General features: G+C 36.5%; 1 protein-coding gene across 1 annotated transcript; it reads right to left on the bottom strand.

Moving 5' to 3' along the window:
- Positions 1-1,297: 1,297 nt before the first annotated feature.
- Positions 1,298-24,114, bottom strand: NEIL3 (nei like DNA glycosylase 3; the record flags this gene model as incomplete). Its single annotated transcript, XM_084286755.1, has 10 exons — positions 1,298-1,480; positions 2,844-3,015; positions 4,766-5,168; positions 7,323-7,492; positions 10,387-10,553; positions 13,236-13,310; positions 15,149-15,362; positions 16,067-16,201; positions 20,898-21,013; positions 23,998-24,114. 10 exons carry the CDS (start codon positions 24,112-24,114, stop codon positions 1,298-1,300), a joined length of 1,752 nt encoding a protein of 583 aa, XP_084142881.1.

The following is a 24,114-nucleotide window of genomic DNA, read 5'->3' on the forward strand; positions in this document are numbered from 1 at the left end:
TTTCTTTTTGATTTTTGTTTAGCTGAACAACTAAAGATATCCAAATGCATGTAAAAATTATCAGACACTATCATAGTAATGATTTGTACAAATGAGCAACTGGTTAGATAACAATTTTAAGATTTAGATGTATAAGCTAAGCTAATAGTGACATACCATTGTAAAAATAAGTATCATATAAAAAGACAGCAATAAGCCAGTCTTTACCATGTGAAGTAGCTTGTTTTGTTCTCAGGTGGCGTTCTGTGCCCCACTTCAAATAAAAATATCTTCATGAAAAACATGCAAATAGTGCATCAAACAATATAAGGACTATACTTTCTACTGTTTGATTAGAAAGATTACTTCCACATAAGGAAGGAAAGATTTAATACTTGAAAGGTGTAACAGGCTACTGAAGAGGGGGAAGAAGAAAGCCTCTGAATTTGTTAGCTAAAACACAAATTTAACTGGTTTCACTTGCAGCATGGCACTGAAGATTTAAATTGGACTGAAGTTCCACAACCTTCTTAGGAAAACTGAATACTCTTTAAGGTGCTTCTAAGTCGGTACCTTCTTCCCTGATGCTCTCCTCCCCCCCACCCTCCCCCCAAAAAAGAAAAATCAGTTGTCAAATTATACAATGAATTCTGAACTATTTACACAGAATGGTGGACCATTTACAAGAAATTTTTAGATTTAGATTACTAATTTTAGATTACTAATTGTGGGGCAATTTTTGTCTGTTTTCCACATCCAGCAAGGTCACATTCAACTACGATAAAATTTGAAGTGTACAGTCTGTTGCTGTTTCATTTTTGAGCTCTGAAGAAATAAACCATGAAGCTGAAGTATAAGAAGTATAAAGAAGTATAGTATATTTTATTGACTTTTAAATACACCATTTCAAATATGAATTTACATTGTTATCCATTCCATATATCACATACGGTTGAAAGTTTGCAGTACTGACAGTGCAGTGACGCTTATATGAAAATTATATGAAAACAGAGAAAAGTTCAATGATTTGACTGGAAATATAACACAGTATGTCACAGTATATTGAAAGATATTTATTTCAGAATAATATGTAACATACAAGCAGTGTTTAATTTCATTTAAATTTTAAAAATAACTGTTTAAAATTGCTCTTTCCCAATCTGTAGGGTTTTTTTTTGTTTGTTTTTTACTGTTACAGGAGCTGTTTTTAAAAATTAACCCATGACCAGGGAAAACCAAACAAAACTAACAACAAAACAGAAATGATTAGGAAAACTATGCATACTTAAGACATCCTGAGGAACTGATAACCAAAACATCAACATCCAGGAATAACCTGCATAGCTGACTCATTTTCTGCCCACTGGAAAAAGCTGCACTGTTTCTCCTTCTCAAAAGGGCAAACAAAAAAGTTCTTTCCATTATTGGGACCAATCTTCAGCACTGTCTTCATAACACATCGCTTGCCATGGTTACAAAAGGGAAAATGCAAGTCTGCCCACTGCAAAAAGACAGTTTTTAGACAGAGTTATAGTATATGACATGGCTGTGAGTTCCGTATTTTAAAATTAGCAATTGAGATAGATCTACAGGAGAGGCCTTAGCAGAAACTCCTGGTACTTATCTCTTCTGTGATCAGTGATTTTAGGTTTTTTGTTTGTTTGTTTTTCTCAACATTAAGTGTAACTGCATGCATTTTTAACTGCTGTTAAATATTGTAACAAACTTTCTAAGTTTACTTGATGTTAATGCAGAGTTTTCTTCAAATTAAGGCATGATAGTCATTACTGCCTTGAATTCATCTGTTATCTACATGTTGGCAGGTCTCTTGTGAGACCCCATGTGGAGTACTACATTTAGCTCTGGGGCCCCCAGCACAAGGACATGGCAATATTAGAATGAATCCAGAAGAGGGCCACAAAGATGATCAAGGAGCTGGAGCACCTCTCCTATGAAGACAGGCTGAGCAAGTTGGGGTTGTTCAGCCTGGAAAAGAGATGGCTCAGGGGAGATCTTATACCTATAGACCTTCCGGTACCAAAAGGGAGCCTACAGGAAAGCTAGAGAGGGACTCTAGTGATAGGACAAGGGGGAATGGCTCTAAATTAAAAGAGGGTAGGCTTAATTTAGTTCTAAGGAGGAATTTATTTACTATAAGAGTAGTGAGACACTGGACAAAGTTGCCCGGAGAAGCTGTGGATGCCCCATCCCTGGAAGTGTTCAAGGCCAAGTTGGATGGGGCTTTTAGCAACCTGGTCAGGTGGGAGGTGTCCCTGCCCATCGCAGGGTGGTTGGAACGGGATAATCTTTAAGGTCCCTTCCAACCCACACCATTCTATGATTCTAGCAACCAGTCACATACGTTCACAGCAAGGAGCTGTAGCCACCACTTGAAGCTATGACTGTGCAATGGTGGAAGCAGTTGTCCAGACTATAGTATGTGCATCTGTGGAGGTTTTCAAGATTTTGGCTAGACAGAGACATGACTGTTGTCCAGATTTAGAGTTTGCATTAGTCCAACTTCAAGCAAGATGCTGAAATAAATGAGTTTTACAAGTACCAACATTTCTACAATGCATCTGTCTTATATCACACTGAAGCAGATTAAGAACATCTGCACAAGCAGGTACATGCTCAGCTGTAAGAGGAGTAACTGAAATAAAAAGTTTGCAACTATGATTATGCTCTTAATTTCAATTCAGTGTGCAGAACTATTTACAATGACCTCAAGCTTTTAATGGATCATATCTGTTCACAAGTACAGATTATTAGGTTGAGATGGCTGCATGAACAAGTATTTGATTTAAGCAAAAAAGTGAGCAGTCTTACTTATTAGAATACAGGTCCTGAAGTCTTACACTTACTTGAAAATACTCACACCGAGTTTCCATGGGTAGAGGACAAGTGTAAAACTGCCTGCCCTTGTTTTCTCCATCCTTTCTCACAACTCTGAGGCTGCAGAGGCGGCTGTGTTTACTGCAGCAAGGATGACCCATCTTTATACGATTATCATCTGTTATATTAACTTGAGATTTGCTGTAATGACAGATTACAATATAAATTGTGAATAAAGCAGAATTTTCCTATCCTCTTTACTAAAAAGTTACTGCAATGCTCCAAATCAAATTCTGACAGGAAGTAATCCAGCTGAGGGGGTGGAATATTGTTCTCTGAATGGGATCATGTTTCTTCCTTCATCATAATTGAGATAGAGATTATCTGAATGCAATACGTGAGGCTTTATTTAAAAATAGTAACATGAAAAATATTATACTTCATAAATGTGTCTTTCTAATATATTTACGGAGCAGAAAAGCAGTGATGAAACCACAGGGAAAACAAACAACTAATTAGTTCTTTTCATTCTTGTTAAGCTTCAGCTTAGAAATTGTATGTTTGCTTTTATGTCTGGAAGACTACAGTCCTGTGGACATCAAAGTTTTTGTCTAACACCTCATTAAAATGTGGATCCCCACCCCTGAAAAAAAAATCCAGTATAAAGTGTTTTGTTTTTTTTTTAATGTCTAAGTTGGTGACTGGTAATAACTATTTATCACATGTTATTGTGATTGATGATGTCTAACTTCTTCTTTGCACTCCCTCTCATTCTCATTTATCCCACCTACATCCTCTCTAGTCCTCTACTGAGTCAGCAAGGAGAACATGTATCCATACACCCTAACTTTGCTAACTAGTGAGATTCTGTTTCAAAACTGGTGCCTCAACAATGCAAGAAATAATTTTTTCATAACCTGTTCAGAAACATGACCAATTATTTTGTAGCATAACATGAATATCTTTCACATTCACCCTACATTATTTACAACCTTAAGTGACATCTACCTTTTACTCCCATTACAGTTGGGTATGTCTGCCCAAGTTTTCCTTGACAATCCTAATGGGTTCCCTAGTGAAGAGAAATGTGAGACTGTGCCTGAGTAGGGCTGCATAGGTAAAAAGTTGGGATGGGTGAAGCATTGAAGTAATTATATATATAGGATGGGAAGGAACATTAAAACAAAACAGAGATGGGAGGTTCATCCAGCTACCTTGAACAGAAGCTTGTATCATGGAAAAATGTTGAAAATTTCTAGCTGACAAATTGCTTTAGTTAGAATATATCATTCAGTTACTTTCCTTTTGGTATGAGAATTCACACATTTCAAATGAGATAGCAAATTGTTCAGTGACTCTAACCTAACTTTTAGATAGCTTACACATTTTAGTAGTCATAAACCCATTTCATTTTAGGTTGCAATTAACAAATATCATAAGTATAATTATTTTTGCAAATAATGAAAGCAAAAAGATACTTGTCTTTAGACAGGGGAAACAAGTTAACAATTAAGACAGAAATGATAATCACCTGTCTAATAAGTACTTTAGTAAGGGTCATCAGTTTATATGTGTCATCTTTCACAAGGACTTCAAGACCTCTCCAAGCAAACAGCAACTACAGTGCTAAGGCAAGCAGTGACTGGACAACTCCTTTGGTAGAACTGTACTGGTTTACCTATTAGAGCTAAACTATTTTGTTCCATGGGAATATCTGAACTATGAACTGTGTGCTGGCCAGATGCCAAAACCAGGACTTCTCCAGCAACAGCCTAGGTCTTTCAGTGCTTTTGAAATCATAGTAGTTTTAGTTACTCATGAGCAAGTTACCTCTGGCAGAAATCCAAAGACCACAGTTATGAACCTTACAACACAACATTCCATTCATCTTCAGGGATAAAGATAGTTTATGGGATTATAAAAAGACTTGTTCACATTTTAGAATACCTACCCGCTTGTTGCATCGTATTGGTGAACAGAAGGTACATGATGAGTTTTCTGCTTTTTCTTTATGGGTTTGAGAGAGAATGGTTCCTGATAGGAAGGTGAAGCCACAGCAGTTACATTTGTTGAGCTGTGCTTGTCCATGTTTCTTCCTGAATGATAGACGTTATTGTGGGTCTGATCACAATTGCTTTCTGGAGCAGCATACTCAGAGCATCCATCAGATATTTGGTTATCATTTTTTAAAACTACTTTGTTACCAAGATCTGTTAAGACAAGAGTTGTAGTTCCAAATGCAGCTCTCCTATTAATCTTTATTTCTGTGCTTGGTTTTCCAAATTCATTACAGGGGTACTTCATGAGCTTTGTGTTAAAGGCTGCAGAATCTCCAGCATTCTGTGTCTTTGGGACTAGAGAAAAACAAGTTATTAGTTATAAGCCATCTGTGTAGAATAATAAATTGTATTTATTTCCTGTACTTATAACTCATATGGAGAATGAAAGAGTAAATTTACTATGCCATATTGAAAGATCTCAAAAACCTGTCATAGATTAGCTGTAGAACCAAATTTCTTTCAATACAAAAGCTCATGTACTTTTGGAGCCACGTACAATATATGCTTCAAGCTAACATTACTATTGTCTGAATAGGATCAGAAATGAAGAGTAATCTGTACATGAAAGCTATGAGACAATTAACTATACGAAGTGGAATTTAGCACAGACACTGCAATTAAAATATTTAGATTTTTCAAAATAAATCCTTATAATTCCAGTGAGAGATTGCAGGGTATGGTAGCTCTAACATCAATACATCATCCCTTTTTAAGTGTTGTTTTACCATTGACATAAAAGGAATTTGCTTGTTTTTCTACTGCTTTCACAGTTTCTATCCTTTCCAAACACAATGTGGATCCAAACTTCTTGATCCCTCATTATAAGAGGCTTCAGAAGCAAGAAGTTCAGACATATATTTTGCATTTGTTTCCTGACCTGAACAGTAAGTTTCTTCATTGAAACAGAAGCCTGCACCATGGGCAATCATCAAACAAACTAGGGTTAATATATTACTGTAATCTTTCCTCAAAAAGGGTGAAAAGAAAAACACGGAGTTCTGTGTGCAATCTTTTTTAAGTAGCTGTGAAGCCACAGTATTCAAGAATAGACTACTTTCTTTTTCTACCATCTCCAGGGAGCATCTCTGTACATCTTCCCTTCACCCACACAAACAAGAGGGAATTAACCAGAAGAAAAATGGGTAGGTAAGGTATACACAGTGGCACACTCTCTAGTACCAAAGGCATTCTCACTCAGAAACAAAGTAATAATTCTTAGAATTTACTGTGAATGCTACCTGTGTCCAGACATTTTTTATTTTGCCACTGCTGCACACAATGAAACAGACTGGTTTCAGTGCACTCAGACTTTAAGAATGGTGTTTGGCCTTGTACTTAGCAAAGGAGCAAAGAAACTGAGTGGCAATGGTAAATAGTTATCTTTGTCAACAGAATGAATTCTTTTGGCTGTACAGTCAACAGCAAACTTTACATACCACAAATTCTATCCTCAAATTGAGACATTTCTAAAAACAACAGTTAATTTTAGAAACAACATAAAAGCCAAAAAATCAAAGGTAGAAAAATCTCAATGTCTGAAAAGAAAGATAAGAAAAACTATGTTAAAAAGTCTCAAATACCACTCCTACAATGAAAAAATGTTACTTTAAAAAAAAAAAAAGAGAATTTTTGTAACTGTATTCCACTAAATCCAACAGATCTTCAAAATTCAGACCTACTTGCAATAATAGCGTATAGTTAAAGAAGTGAAAGAATACAGATCTCCTCTTCAGAGAGAAAATGGGTGGAAAGTCTGTCCATTACCCCTCTTATCCCTTCCTAGTATCTAAATTCCTATACAAAAATCTGGACAGAAGTTGGCTTGTTACTCATTCCCTCTTCATGTCCCTTTCTAGGTCTCATTCACAGCTGTTTCTGCCCACCTACAGGTCTAGAGAGTAGCACTAAAGCTCCAGGGTACAAACAACAAATGCTGTTAACTCCACAATCATCCTTACTCTGTACTCAGAGGAAAAATACTAGCCCCTAAGAAACCAAACATTCCTTTGGAAAGCGTACCAAAATATATAGTCCCCTACTGTTTTTGTTCACATGGAAGAATGATAATTACTTTTCTGCCCCCTGATGATTTCTCTGTCAGACATCTACTGCCAACTTCTAATGATTTTAATAAGAGTTTAAAGCATGGTATTTTGTCTCAGTCCTTGCCCCAGCAATAACAAAGGATTACCCTGGAGACTTGTCTATAGAATCACCACCTGCATACAAAGCTGGAAGGCAAGACGCTTTCAGGGTTGAAGACATGACAGTTTCTGTAATTGTCTGTGTAAGATTTCCCCCAAATCTGACTTTAAGTTAGCTAAAGTTACATAAATACAATTCACATCAAGGCACTTCTACAGTTCTGTAGTTCTAAAATCTGCACCAAACCCACAACCCTCCCTTCTCCCCACTCCCCAGTACAGGGTCCAGACAACCTTTCAATACCTTCAGGCCTTGAAGTCAAACAGGCATCACAAACTTCAGCAGAAGGCTTGTTTATTAGGGTACAGCACATACACGTCCACTCTTCTTCACATTTCTGAGCTATGTGTTCATTAGAACATGACCCCCTGCCATATGCCCAGCCAATTAGGCTATTTCTAGCTGGCAGTTTGCTGTGAAACAGAAGAATGATGTTAGTCCTTTGTGACGTTTCCTCTACAAATTACCTTACACCACTATGTGCAGGAAAGCATGGGGCTAGAGAACAAGTAGTACAGTGTTATACCTGCCTATCATAGCTTGGACAGCATGTCATGATAAGTGTTTGAATTTTTTTCTTTACCTAAAGGGCAAATCTTTCCCAATACTGCAGAAGTAATACAAATAAAAATATTCCATCTGATATGGACAGAAATTTAGTAATGAACTGATACACTCTACAGCACAATGTCCAGCCTCTCTCAAATTCCTTATCATTTTCAAGTAAGGCAGCAAGAATTTGGCAAAAAAGGACAACTGTTTCAGTATACTCCCATTATCCCTTGTACAGAATGCTTACTAACAAATACATTACTGAATGAAGAACTGTTCAGAAGCTGAACTACAGACAGCCACACTATCTATCAAACATTTTGGCTCTCGCTTAAATGGTACCCGTTAGGGCACTTTGTTATTGTTAACAGTCAACAAAATTGAAAACCTTGAAGTTAAAAAGTCTTTCTTTTGTGACACCATTTTGTGATTTACTTTTTTAAACACTTAGGAGCCTGTTCAGATTTAAGAATTTTCTTTCTTTTTTGTGCTCTTTTCTTCTCATCAGAGTTCACAAACATCCTTGCTGCAATTGATGAGCCAACATTGTACAGCAAATACTTCTATAAGCCTGATCTGTAGTTATTTTCCTGTAAATTACTGCTCCCCTCTGTTGGTACATTTATTTAGAGTCATAGTTCCTCTTTCACAGTCACTGCATGCTACCAAGGACTAATTTTGTCATACTATTCAAATGTTGTTAGCATGTTAAATATAACATGAACTGATCGGTTCAGTAACATTTATGTGAATTGTGACATTCCTTAGACTTACCATTTATTTTGTAATTATCACTCTCCTTAACAGGCCAGATTTCTACAGTATTTTTTTTCTCAACAGTATTGATATTTGTTATCTACCACAGATCTTCCACAACAGGAAAGATATGGAGGCTAATAAGAACTGTTGACATACCAGAGATACTGTGCTGTCAAGAGTTAGAATAGACATTACAATACCATTCAGCAAAATACTGGGGGGCTAGATAACAAAACAGATGAACTGGAAGTATTAAAAATGGATATTTTTACATAATTAAATCATTTCTACTACTCAGCTATCAAAAATGCATTACCAGACTGAATATATTCAGTATGTCTTTTTTTCAGTATAATTCTCATTTCTCCTTTTTGGGGTTGATGAAATATAGGAAAATAGTGTATTTTAAAAAATTCAAGGTACATTTGAATTTGATGAAGTAGCTTATATGAAGTGCTTTCTTCATTTTCTCAGTTGAGCAAAATCATAAAGCTATTGGACTTGACCCAGGAACAACTGAGTTAAATTCTACTGTTTATGAACTGTAGCAAGTCAGTTTGATCTCAGGGCCTCCTTTTAGCCTTCAAAGGTGAAAAGCTTGGAATGGCAGATAAGCCACCTGAGAGCTAAACGTACTTTTATGTGGTAATAGTTACTGCATAATAGAAAACAGAGCAGTAGAACAGTGATTCTGTTCTCAGTGTATGAGAACAGAATAGAAACAATCTTTCATTTTACAGCTACTATTACCACATCTATAATTGAAGTACACCATTGTTTGTTTGTTTGTTTGTTTTCAGAACCGCCCTATTTGTTCTAATATGGAGAGAAAAATATATTTTTTCCCCTGCATCATTTTCTATTTATCTGACTCAATGGGACATTGCCACCTTTCTACCATTCTGCAAAAGATTTCTCATTAAAACTTTCAGAAAAGAAAGCAGATTGGGGTTATCAGCATGTGAAATATTTATCTTCCAAGCTGGAATTTTGAATGTTTGATCTATACTGAGAGATGATTTTTAAGCTCTAAGCAAAATCCCATAAACCATCTGAATCTTGAAAGAAGACAGCATAGGGGTGGCAGAGAAAGAGAGTTTTATGTGTTCTGTAAATCTTATCTAAATATATGTATACACACACAACACACACACTCTAATGAAGACAAAGTTTTTAAACTGAAGTAGTGCCTCTTATCAGATTGACAGAGTTCAAACTTAAAAGGCAAGATTCTGAGGCCTCAGATGAAAATTTTCAAAAACAACTTAGGTGTGGAAGAGTCTGCAGTCAAGGTGCTTTTGAAACTTTTACCTTTTGCCCCTCTGTGACATCAAATACATTTTGTGCTTTTCTAAAATAAAAGAAAGAAGGCTGCTGCTAGCACAATTTATGTGGCACTGAAAGTCTCTGTGGCACACCTGTAGTAAAGGCTTTCCAAAACTGATAAGGAGGAATAAAAGTCCTAAGCGCTACGGTATTTGCTGCACTCTGAATTTACTTTTTTAGTTTTCCTCAGTGTAACTCTACAGCCAGAAAAAAACCTGCATTTATGCACAGTTGTCTAGAAATTCCTGGACTGAAGAGGCCTTCCTATGGAAAGGAAAGGAGACAAAAATTCCTACTTTCCTTAAGCCATTCAACCTTCAACCCTTTTATGTGTAAATATCCAAGCCTATTATAACAGCAACAACAGGGGGCAATCTCTCCAGAAGCAATGAGTAATTCTGAGTACTCTGAGTTGTTTTTATGATTCCCATATTTGATTAGAGCACCAGCTAGTTCATAAGAGAAGGGACTTTTGAAAGAAGTATTCTAAACAAGGCTTTTAACCATTTAAAAATAACAGTGGCCAAAACATTTTTCTTTCATAAACACAAGTGAATTTAGATATGAAATGCACATTGGTTCGCATGCATCCATTTTATTTGCTATTCATTGTTACCATAACAGCACTTCAAGTGCATCAACGTTTAAGCATTGTAAAGTTACCTCATACCTAACATTGACAAGCTGGGGATCAGCCTTTTGACATCGAGAGCAGAAATAAGTCATCCTGTTGTTCTCTCCTAAACGGCACACAGTGATTTTCCCATTGCACTGACCGCAACTTCGGCACCTGTATACTTTGTAGTGTTTGTAGAGTGGAGATCCAGTTTTGCGGCACTGAAAATGTAACATTTAAAACCCAAGTTACAGTCCCAACATTTATGTCAGCCTTTCTACAGTTCATCTGAAACTAAAAAAAAATAATAAAAAACACCTATGTAAACTGATAGCTTAATGACTAAACAAAGATATTGAAGGCAAGCTCATAACAGTGATTGCCTGTATCTCATCTTCTTTTATGGAAATAATTGCCATTAAATTTGGCATAACAGGATCTGGAATTTTCGACATGTTGGAATAATAGACAGAAAAAAAAAAGTAAAAAAAATACAGTAGCATGACATAGGCAGTTATGTGCTAGGGTTCCCTTGAATTCAGATGGATCAGCTAAATCTGATTCAGCACCAGTTTTTTTCGACCAGGCACCTGCAGGAGTGTTTTTGGAGAGCTCATGAGCTCCAATCAATGTAGCACAGAAAAACAAAAACAAAAGAAACAAAAATATCCCTACCACAGAGCCAACTCAGTCCTCATACTACTACAATCTAGATTTTGGGAAGGCATATTGACCTGAAGAACTATGCAAGTGCAATGCAGAAGTATTCCAGAGATTCTGTAGGAATCAGCTTGAGCCCAGTAAAAACGCTCAGCTTCATCTTGGCGCTAGTCACACTGGTGACCAAAGCTGCTTGTGAAAAGCTGCTTGGCACTATGTCAAGCGCCTCTGGACCTGGCAGAAAGTCATAATAAAGTACAGTACAGTACATGCCCAAAGGGTAGAGTGACCCGAATGAGCTCCCAGAGGGCTGACAAGCAGCCACATTTTAGGAGACAATTCATGTGGAGTCAGCATAGACATACTCCTGCTAAAACTGGCAGAAAAACAAAAAACAGAAAAAAACAGCAGCCCAGCAGAGATGCAGCCAGCTCTGCAGAGCCACATGAGTTTCTGTACCACAATTTCAGTTCCTCAAATGCAGCTAAAACACCACCACAGCTGGACTGATAATACCAGCCCACCTTTGGCAGGGATCAGTATCTCTATCTCCGTAAGACAAAGACTCTTGGTGTCTCCCCAAAATACAAGTGTCTGAGCACAGCGTATTTGCTTCTGCTGTGCCCATATTGATCAGCCTCAGTGAACAAGAACCGCTTCTGCTTTTGACTATACAATCCAGTAATTCAATCAGAAGGAATTATGGATGTATGGCATGAATATTCACAAGCAGTTTGCTTTTTTGTAGATTTCTCCTTAACATTTACATTAGTTTCTTATTAGTAGTTTCATTCCATTTGTTATTTGAAAAATAGACATAAGCAACAGCTTATTATAAGAACAAGATTGCAAGATCTTTGTATCTGTAAGGTGTTAACACTACATAAAATAACATGGTATGATTACTACAACAATTACAGTATAAGAACATTATACAAACAATGATCAAGCACTACTACTCTTATTACCATATTTTCATTATTATCTCTTTTGGAAAGATAAAGAGCAATCAGAAATTATAGGGCTTATACAGGAAGAAATAAAATCCTGTTGAAGAGTTATGGCAGTAGGGAAAACCTTGAGTTTATTTTCATTACGCTTTTACGTTTAAGAGGCTTTGGGGGATTATCTCATCCTTTAAAAGCACTTGACTGGTAAATAGTTGGTAGATACAGGTTATGAAAGTGTAAGATAGGTAACCTGAGCTACAAAAAGTTCAAATTGTTTGTTTATTGTCAGTCTAAAATCCTGTGACACATTCAAGTCTTTTAGTATTATAAGTAGATGCCAACCTGTTTGCTTATCTCTTTACCAGTCAAGAACGGAAAATGAAAAGATTTCCCTAGGCAACAGACTAAACACTACTCTTCAGTGTGTTGGGGGAAAGCAGAGATTTAGGTAGACTACTAAACAAAGTACATTTTTAACCTCTATAATTGAAAGACTGTATTAGATGTTAAGATGTTAAGTGCTTTCCTCTTAGCCTACCAAAAAACAAGTTTCTGTCAACACTAGCTCCTTGCTCTTCATGAAAAATATGAGAAACAATCATTGCACAGTTGCTGTTCATTTCTCTGCATGCAGTTTAAAGAAAAAAAAAAAAACATGCAAGAATTAGGTCCACTTCTCTCTTTCTCTTTTGGAAAGATAAAGAGCAATCAGAAATTATAGGGCTTATACAGGAAGAAATAAAATCCTGTTGAAGAGTTATGGCAGTAGGGAAAACCTTGAGTTTATTTCACTTCAGCAGCCAAAATGGTTGCTTCAGTTAGAGGAAAAAAAGTTAGAATTCACAACCTATTTACTCAGATATACTTTCAAGTTTCATAAAAGAAGCTGCACGAACTGAATTATCTTCATACTTTCCTGGGGTGACCTCTAGCTCCCAGTTTGAAGAGCGACCTTATCTTACCTTATAAGCACATGCTTAACCTACATCAGTTCTGACACGCTCAGAGTAACGTTACAGCCCATGTAAAGCAAAACTGTGCTGAACTGGCCCTCTGGCAACGCATGTCTTCTTACTGCAACTGGGCCAACATTCTGCGTATTTTTACAATCTAGAGACTCCACCTTTCATCATTTGACAATCTGCAATTAATAAAGAACACTTAGAGCAAGACTCCTATTCACTGAAACACTTGTCTTGTTGCATCTTTTTACAGTTTCCACTAGATGATCAAATACAGTTGACATATGCTGGAGTCAAGTTTTGGAGGTTTCTCAGGAATGTGTGTCCATACCTTATAAAAAAGCAGAGTAAAGTCACGTGTCATTTTCACCAAATGATGTATCTGCTCATCTGTCAGTTGGCAAACCTGTAAATAAGGCATGATTTTCACAATATTGTTAAGCAACAACAGTAGAAAGATGTATAACAACAGGCATTCCAAATACCTTCAGTTGATGTGGAATTGCATTGCATCCTGTTATGATGAGTTATTTGACTTCACATTATATACATATATATAATTTATATAATTTCCTTATATATATTTAAAAAAAAATCAGTAAAATATTAGTCATGTTCTACACTACATAAACTCATTCTGTGAATAGCAAACAATGTACTTTGCCTCAACCATGCAAAACATTGACTAAAAATTCAGTGGTTGACCTAATAGTTCCTGATCACAGGAATCATATGGAGTTAAACACTCTTAATTACCTTTTAATTTCCCTGTGGATTTTATAAAATCTACCTATCATCAGAAACTCTTCCTTGTGAGAGATCTTCAGGAAGAATGCTGGAGACAGAGGCATCACAGTTAGAGATGTATCAACCATATTTCTGCTATGAACTCCAATTTTAAGTCATATTTTAATTTCCTGTGCCATCTCAAATTGCAGATACACACTAATGCACTTTGATTAGTATCTCGGGATGAATTAAGCACTGAAACAGTTTGTCCAGAGGGGCTTTGAAATGTCACCTGATGCATTTTTATTTTTATTTTTAAACTTCTGGATAAGACCCTAAGCAATCTGATTTACCTCTAAAGTTGGTCATGCTTTAAGAAGGACACTGGACTAGATAACCTTCCAGATGTTATTAAAAATGGGTTGGAAACAAGATATGCCAGAGAAACTTAATTAACAGATGCCTCCATAGTTTCAGTAGAACTTGCATTCATATTCCAAAGAAACCAAGCATCAATAAGGTTAAGGAGGACAGTTCCATGGTTCATTACTTGTTTTAATTAATACATTCAACAACAAAAGTGAGATCCCCATCCTGTTATTCTTACTTTGACTATATTACTTTGACACAAGTAAGCTGCAGCTCCTATTGACATAAAATTTTAATTCAGATGAATAAAATGTAGAATCTATGCAATTTTTGAGTAACATCCCACAGAGAAATCAAGACCCAAGACTCATTTTTATAGGAATACTTAAATATCAGGACTTATAAACAGCTGAGAATGCACCTGAGCGTCCTCAGACCTAGATGAATATCCACTCACTTCAAATGGACAGTCATCATATCCATGGATGTCATCATACAGCTCTAGGAAAGAATAAAATCCAGACTGATCCTATGAAGAACTTCCAGAAATATTACATATAACTAAATCTCTTGCTATTTTCACCTGCTTTGCTTTACATTCTATATAATCTCAGTCTGTTTTGCTAACATCAGACTTGTTTTCAACATGCATGTTTGAGGATTTTTACCAAAAAAGTATGGTAAACAATGGCAGAAAAGCACACTATGCCAGCTAGCAGGAAAGTAAGTGGAGGAGACAAACAACTGTACTACATACTATTTGGGTAGTAACTAAGTAAACCTGAGCATTCTTCACTTTATTTATGGGCTATCAATTGAAAGGCAGCACAACATGATGCCAGACAAGGTCAGGATTTGAAAGGTAAATGAACTCCCTAGAAAAGAAGTTTCAAGCTGTAAGACTGAAGGCATGGCCTCAACCAGTATGTCCAACTTAGGAGACAGGAGCAACTTGCAACAGGTTCCAAGGAAAGCCATGACAAATTATAATGATTAAACTGGAATTTCAGTGCCTTGAAATAACTTAAGAAATGATAGGTGAGAAAACAAAGGAAGATAAGAAGATGACAAAACAGTATATAAATGTGTATTTACATTTCTAATATTTGGGTGTCATTAAGAACAATCTTGGTACAGTCCACCTACTTTAACAGCTGGATGAAGACCACTGTCAAATAGTGCTTCATTTTTTATGATATTTCCCACTCCAGGTAATACTGTTTGATCCAGTAACACATCACACAACCTGCGGGTTTTCTGCTGCTTAATCTCACTTTCTGCTCTTAAGAAGCTAAACTTTGGAGAGCAGACATCCAAGCTTTCCATCATTCTCACTTTCTGCTCACTCTCTGCTGCATTTCTGGAAGAGAAAAATAAACTTTCATATATTTATTTATTTATTTCAGTTGTATGTTAATATATCCGCACAGTTTTTAAAACAACATATGAAAGTATAATAGAATAGTATACACAGGTAACACAAAATGTGAAAATACCAGTCACAGGAAGAGGCACAGAAATGGTATTAACCCCTCCCTCACAAAGCAGCTTAATGATACATGCACAGAACTTGCAAGCTATATACAAAAAATCATTCCTATTTTCTTCATATTATCTCAGAAACTAGTTGTAAGGTCCTTGCTGTAAAACTACTTCCAACATTGGAATCATGTGTTTGGACATCAACTATAATAAACTGTATAGTTACATGGGTTTGGTAGTTTCAACACGACAATTAAAGTGATAGGGTTCCGCATTCAGATAAGAGGACTGAATTAAATCCAAGTTTAATTCCCAGTCTCAACACTACCTAATAAGGCCACAGTATTGAACTACTTTAACTGTATGTAAACTCTAATACAAAACCAACAAATTTAGATTTCCATAAAAATAAACATGTTGCGTTTAGGAAGTTTAAATTTATTTCTGTGTATCTATTCATCCAAACACTTAACATTGTGTGATTTTTCTACTACATTCTTAAAAAAATGTTATACATTTAAACCAAGCCGTGCAGGTTTTTTGTTTGTTTGTTTGTTTTAAATTAGTTAGCTTTCACTTTACCTATATTCTGTTGTCACCCCAAAAAAACAAATAGTATCTTCAGTAAGCTGAATCTCCAAAACTGGTAATGCACCATTTCTGTCTTTGCTTCCATCGGGATTAATGCGCATGAAACCATTTATACCAAAGTGAATCCTTGGAAAGAAAGAGAGTTTTTATGTGTATTTAATCTTAAAAATGTTTCCAAGCATTAAACTAGTCTATTTATTTATTTAATTTATGAACTATTCTGACCTAACAAAGTCAGTAAGCATGTACATAAATTCTGGTAGAGTAAAATAGCAACAAATTACTTGTTTGCATAGTGTTAGTCTCCAGAGAACTGTCCCATCCCTAAATTAGAAACACTCCAAAACATAGCAGTTTTCAAGTCGTCTTCAAAATTCATTATGCAAAACTCAAAAGTGATTGTTAACACACTTTTCTGGTGTATTGCACTTAGCATTTTATTCCACCCAACATGCTAGCTTTACACAGGTTCTTAAGTCCTCAGGGAGACTGAAAGAAATGAGACTGCTTCAGACAATATACTGCTAAATCAGGCAGAAGTCATCCGGTGTGAAAGCAAAGATTTCAGTCCTTTCTCTGCCAATACTACATTATATCACAGCTACTTCCAATAATGCCATAAACAATGTAATTAACATCTGCCATGTGCTGTTTTCTGATTTTTTTATTTTTATTTTTTTAACCTACAACCAAGGCAATGACATCAGGTCAATTAAAAATTAATAAAAGAAAAACTGAAACACACACATATGGCAAAGGAGTGGAACAGACACTTTCAAGGATTTCTTTTACAGATCACTAATGTTTTAAGAAGTCTTACATTTTATAATATATTCTACTGGGAACTAGTATACTTGAGCAAAGGACAAGTTTGACTGTAGTCCCATAAATTTTGTTTATTACAAATTTGCCTGGTACATTCACATCCTGTCTCTACTTCTTAGATTAAATACTGTATATCATAAAAGGTGCAATATTTTGTAGCTGCAAAAAAGATTTAACAGATGAATCTACTCGTATGACAAAACAAGCTGAACGTCAAAGCATATGTCCTTTTAATGTCTCCATGTCACACATCAGGAAGGATGGGCATTTTAAGTACTTGCCGTCAGGTTAAGGAAATATTTCACTAAGCATAGACTAAAGCCAATTCTTTATGTAACATCCTCATAGTATTTATTCATTAATTTCCTTTAGTTTTCAAAAACCTGTGTCTAGAGCTCTCTTCTTGGAAATCAGTTCCGTTAATAAAGATATTTCAGCTGGTTTTGTTTGTTAGCCACTTCCTGTTCTAAAGTGCCATGAACAGTACTACACAAGATTAACTAGTCAAAAAAAGATTAAACCAAACTCTTGCATCCTGCTACCAAATGGGAATGCACTAACATTTACAGGAAGTTCCTTTTAAAAAACAGCATTCACTTTAGTAGCTGGTGGTTCTATTAACCAAATTTTGTTTAAAAGAAATGTTAAGAAGTCAGTACTGTTAGCTACTATAGTGACCTGCCAGTTCACTAATAGAAAAAATAATTTATGATCATTGCTACACATTTACATTAAGAAATTTACAAGATTTTACTCTGTTTCATTATCTTTGATATGTTGAAATCGGGCAAAAGAATGACTAATAGGAAAAAAAACATTAATTAAACTTAGGATCTATTATTAAATGACAGCTAATAGCAAAAAAAAATATGATTTTTTGTTGTTTTAAAGTAAAAGGGTAAGTTTTTTAGAATTAGTGTTACACAATATCATAAGGCTTAAACTATTTTTCCCCTAAAAAGAGTTAAATAGCAACAGAGTCAATATATTACAAGGAAATGTAAGAAGAACACTGACAATTCACATTATCACATTCTATGTGCCAACATGTAATTCCCAGTCAAGATGGTGGATGTCTTTTCTTTAAGGCATTTGTGGTCAATAATTATGATCTCTTTCCTAAGAACATTTTCATCTGTTTTCAGTTATACAAAAATATAGATACATTATTAATTTTCAGAAGCTTTTCCAAATCATTTCTGACTCCAAATAAATGTTAATAGCACACTACAGAAACTAAGCCCAGTACAAACTTTCTCACATAACTTTCATTTCCTTAGCAAACCCTGCAATCCATGCAGGCCTCTCGAGCACAACTCACTAGTATCACAGATATTTTTTTTCATCTTTGATTTTTTTTTTTTTTAAGTGACTTGCAAGTCAAAGTTGAAAAAAAAATCTATTTTTTCCTAAAAACTTGACATGACTTTCTTCAGAGACTTTGATTACCTTGTTTAAACAGGAATCAAAAAGTAGAAATACTAATTTCTCCTCATTATTATTTGTACTCCTAAATAGTTGCCCACTGTGGATTGCAAGCATCCTGGACTTCCCTCATTGGCTATTTGCTACCCATTAACGTGGCAATAACTCAGAAGCAGCCTCATCTGCAAGTCAGGCAAGCAGTAGTCAAACTGTATTAAACAATTCCATGACCAAGTTACCTTCTTCCACCAGGCAGCCATTCCCCACTTGAGAAAACCCACAATATGAGTTAATTACCTTTCATGGCCCCATCTTTCACAAGATATGCTACATAGGTTTGTCTGACAAACATTTCAGCATCACTACCACATTTTCACAGGAAATCTCAGCAGATGAGAAAAACTGGTTTTATTATGTTGAGAAACGGTACAGACACAGAATCTGTGTAGTGGTAACCCCCATGACAATAGTGTCCTATATTTGAGTTTACTTTAATAAAGAATACATCCTCTGAAGACCTATTCCTTACTTCCTCTCCAAGAGCAATCCTGACAATCTTAGATAGAGTTTCTGAAGCCTTCCTCTTACTCCCCTCAACAACTTGGTTTCAGATGCACAACATACACTTTTAAAAGATCAGAACAAACATCTTAACTACCAGATAACAGGTAACTTCTGTCTCCCATGTAGAAGACACCTTTCCTGTACATAACTTTCACAACATTTCCAATCAAATAATCAATGCAACTAAAAAGATTTCTTAATACAATTCTAGAGTTAATTTAAATGATGAATTGGTGAAACTTAAATTTATTATCAAAAGAGAATTGAAGAATATGCCCCTCCTCATGGAAGGGGGGCTGGAATTAGATGATGTTTAAGGTCCCTTCCAACCCAAACCATTTTATGATTCTGTTTTTTCACAAAGTATGGTATATTACTGCACTGACAAGGAAGCTTAGTAATTATTTAATAGCTTTGAGGGCTAAAAGATCATATTTTCCATACTAGAACTTAGCCACATATTCTTTTTCTTTGAAGATAACTTATGCAAAATGCTTGCTTACATTTCTTAGAGTAATAGCCTTTCCCCCCCCCCCCCCTTATACTGTAATTCAGTTTGTACAATAAAAAAAACATTATTTTTGGTAATTCACTCCTTTGCTTATGCAATTAATTTGTAATACATATAATACAGTCATAAGCACTGTATCTTTTTTTTAACAGAAAGTTTGAGGCATTTTAGATATTTTATTATACATCTTTTCTAAATTATATGATTGGAAATTGACCAGGAAAAGACCACTGGTACATATCTCTCAAACAAGAATATTGGGGATGTTTTGTTTCTCTGCATTAAGATTCAGCTAGGTGATGCCCAGGTCAATTCCCAGGAGATATCCCAACCTTTTGCACTGAACTTTCAGGCATCTTTGGTAAATCCCTATATTTCCCCTCTTATTACATTCTAATTCCCATGTCCCCCCAACACTGTTTTAATTAAAAACTAGAAAATATAAACATCTTAAAATTGCAGTAAGAATTCATGTATACAACAACAGCAGTTTCTTAAATCATCAGGACGTAATATCCTTAAGAATTAACTTTAAGTGAAGAGTCTTTTGATATACAGCAGTAACTACTATGCCAACAGTTTTATTAAGAGATTCAAGACTCCTATATAAGCAGCTATAGAGTTTGGGATACTTTCATGGTTTGTAGACTTCTCTTTTGTTCCTGGAGACTTTTCACAGGATCACATATCATATTTGGGGCTTCTGGCTTTGTTTTATGGTGTACAACTTTTATCACTTTTTTTCTTTCATTGCACTTTCTTAGCATTAGTTGTTAAAGCTTTTAGTATTAATTACTATTAAAGCCATGTGTTTACTTCACTTACATACATGCAAGTTCCTAAGATGCATTCCTCTAACACTAGAAGAAATAGGCATACAGCACTACACCTGATAAACAGCAGCCCCCTGCCACCAAAGATCTGTCTACGCATCATCCCTGATAACTTCTAATGTCACTGCTTTTATCCAGCGTGCAGCCATTGTAAACTGTTGTACCACCAGCCAAGCATTTTCAGTTCTATCTCTCCCCTGTAACAGCAGTGCCACTGGCAAAACATTGCAGAATTCTAAGGTGATTTAAGGTTGAAACTATTTATCAGTTTTAAATGAAGAAAAATCATGACTTGGCACTTTTTTTCAAGATCAGTCACTAGCTGACAATGACTACACTGAATGAAGAAAAGACCGTTTTCTTATTTAAAGATTTAGAAAAAATAGAATTATGTTTCCTGACTGAAAGAAACAAAGCATTTCAAGGAACAACTGTCCTTTTCAGGTACCTCCACACGGAATCTTAGACTAAGAATAAAGCAGTAAATTATCTGAAACAATTTAAGTGACTATCTAGTGTTTCAAGCTCTTAAACAGAGGCTGCAGAGAAGTTTCTCCATAAGACTAACTTCCAAATATATGGAACTGACAATAGCACGATCAACAACAAAAAACCTGAAAACACACAGTTCAAACACATAGAAAACATTTTTCTTTCCTCTTACCTCAAAGCTTTCTGATCAAAATACATAAAAAGTTCCTTTCCCAATGTTTCCACACCCCTGTAAACATGTCCAGTAAGGAAATTATAAACAGAGGTTCTCTCCCCACTCGTGGCAGTCTGAAAATGAATACATATGCATAAAGATTAAAACAGAATTTATAATACTTTAATACCGGCATCGGTATGCATTCAACAAGTAGATGTATGAACTAATTTTCCAATTTAGACAACATCAACCTTTTTTTTTTTTTTTTTTTTTTTTTAAATCAACGTATCTTATCCTTATATTTCTGGAGAACAAGTCCTATGAGGAGTGGCTGAGGGAGCTGGGCTTGTTCAGCCTGGAGAAAAGGAGGCTCAGGGGTGACCTTATTGCTCTTTACAGATACCTTAAAGGAGGCTGTAGCGAGGTGGGGGTTGGTCTATTCTCCCACGTGCCTGGTGACAGGACGAGGGGGAATGGGCTTAAGTTGCACCAGGGAAGTTTTAGGCTGGATGTTAGGAAGAACTTCTTTACCGAAAGGGTTGTGAGGCATTGGAACAGGCTACCCAGGGAAGTGGTGGAGTCACCATCCCTGGAAGTCTTTAAAAGACGTTTAGATGTAGAGCTTAGGGATATGGTTTAGTGGGGACTGTTAGCGTTAGGTCAGAGGTTGGACTCGATGATCTTGAGGTCTCTTCCAACCTAGAAATTCTGTGATTCTGTGATCCCTTTTCCTTCGAGTCATGAATTCAAAAACAGTTCCCAGCTGATATAAACTAATGGCTATAGTTTGAACATTAAACAGTTGTCGGAGTGTCAACTTTCTGCCATTTGCAAGGCTCCACCCTTCTCCAAATACCTCTTGCCAGAATTTCTAGCCATGCTAATTATATGCTTTCAGCATTTCACATTGCATATTACAGAATAACCTTCACAGAGATGCTTCTCTCTTCCTAACAGCTGAAGGTCTAATCTCAGATGATGTTGAACAGCAAGCAGGACACTACTAGAAGAGATGATAATAATTGTGTAATTGAAGCAATGATCTTTTCTTGCATAGCACATGAAGCTTCATTACAATTATAATAAGAGACCTCTACAGGTTATCTGGTCCAAATCACCTGCCTAAAGCAGGACTAACTTAGATCAGGCAGTCCTGGGCCTCGTTCAGTCAACTTCTGAGCATCTCTGGGGGTGGTGTTTCTCCTCTCTCTGGGCTCTTGTTCCAGGGCTTGGCTACTGTTATGGTGGAAAAGTTTTCCTAACATCTAATCAGGATTTCTCCTGTTGTAGCCTGTATCGGTTGCCTCTCATCCTATCATCCACTTCTGACAATGGCCTAGCTGTCTCCACACCTTCCTTTATAAACAGCCAAAGAGAGCAATAAAGACCCAGTTCCATCAGCCTCTCTTAACGCATCACATTTCAGCCTGCTAGGCCTATCTCTAGTACATTACCATTTTTTTTCGTACTGGGAGTTGACAACTGGACACATTAATCCAGATGCAACTTCAGAGGTGCTGAGCAGAGGTACAGAATCACCATCCTCAGCTATCTGGCTACACTGTTAACACAGCCCAGCAGGTAGCTGGCCCTCTTCCCCAGAAGGGCACAGTAGGAACCTCACTGAGCCACTTTCCACCTGAGCAGCACTCATGCCCCTGCTATTGCATGGCATCATTCTGTTCCAGGTAGAGGAATTTGCAAGTCCTGCAAATGCTGAACTTCACAAGTTTCTGCCAGCCCATTTTTCTCAATGTGTCCCTCTGAATAGCAGTTCGAGGACTCTGAAAGGTCCTTTTCAGACACTGATGAAACTTGCAAACAATATACCCATGGTCATTGAAGCCCTAACTGTAAGGGACAGATGCAAGTACCAAAGCTTCATTAACAATGCTTAATTGCAGCATAAACATATGTGAAAGCAACTCCAGCAAATCAGCAATGCTTGAGCTGATTAGTGAAATTTCAAAGCTACTTTCAAAATAATTCCCCACTTTCTTATTACCCTGAAATTATGTACATTCAGGGGGGGTTTGCAGTTATTAATCTATCAAGTAGAAATATATATATATTGCATTACACCAACATCATTTACTTCACCTATTATCAAAATAAGAAAGCAAAAATTTCCTTCTTGCATAAACTGCTCATTCCTTCCAATAAAAGTATTAAAGGAAGTCCATATGCAACAAAGTGTTTTGGATTTAAGGCACTCAGGTTTGTTTAAATCTGTGAGGATGCTCTTAAATACTACAGTCCTCAGCAATGGCGTAAGCTTAGGCTATGGTTAACAGCTGCTTTTGAGATTTGAAATGCACAAGAGCTTTATGATGGTCATTTGCTGATGAATAAAGTCAACCCTGAGCTGACTTCTGCTGTACTAAGTTATGCAAAATGAAGGGCATTAAATTTTCCTATGAAATTGTAAGAGTAACTCCCTAATTTTAAAAAGCTTAGTCCTGAGGGATACAAAGCCATCAGGCCCAATCTGTTGATGGCATATCTTAAACAGATGTATCTTGAGCCACATTTTTCTTATGTTCATTTAAGTATTGTTTTATTCAGCCTTAATCCTTAATAAATTTTCTTACATCACAAAGGGTGTTGGAGGGGCAGTCCCCAACTTTTTGTCTGAAGATATCTAGTACACTTACTTAGGACTTGAGTGATACAATTTCATTCAGCTGAGAAAATAAATAAATAAAGACCCAAACACCTCGTCGCCTCCATAATCAATACCAGACCCAGGATTGTCACAGCCCATTAGCTAGACCTGCTCATTTATATGAGCTTGCTACCAGAAGGTCTCACAAAGCCCCAGCAGAGTTTTATACTGTTGCATTAGTTTATGCTGCCAGCTAGAAAGATAAAAACTAGTTGAGAAATTACACAGCCTGTACTGAGAGCAGATGCCACAGCCTTTGTTTATTTGAATAGCTGGTCTAATTAACACGATGCTAACAAAAAAAAAAAAAAAAAAAAAAAGGGTTATTGACATGCAACTAAGTCCCTTAACACCACACACGCAGCCGTACAACTTCTGCACACCCCGCCCCTAAGCTTGATCGCGGCCCCCCAGAGGCCTCCCAAACCCAAACTCAGCCCCAGCCCTCACCGCGCTGCCGGCCCCGGCTGGCGCAGCGCTGCCCCGCGCCCCGCGCACGGACTGGCCGCGGCGCACGCGGGCCCGCAGCCGTTCTGCGAACAGGGCGAGGCACGGGCCCTCCACCAT

This window comes from Netta rufina, assembly GCF_964035555.1.
Source record: "Netta rufina genome assembly, chromosome: 4".
In the NCBI taxonomy this organism is placed as follows: Eukaryota; Metazoa; Chordata; class Aves; order Anseriformes; family Anatidae; genus Netta; species Netta rufina.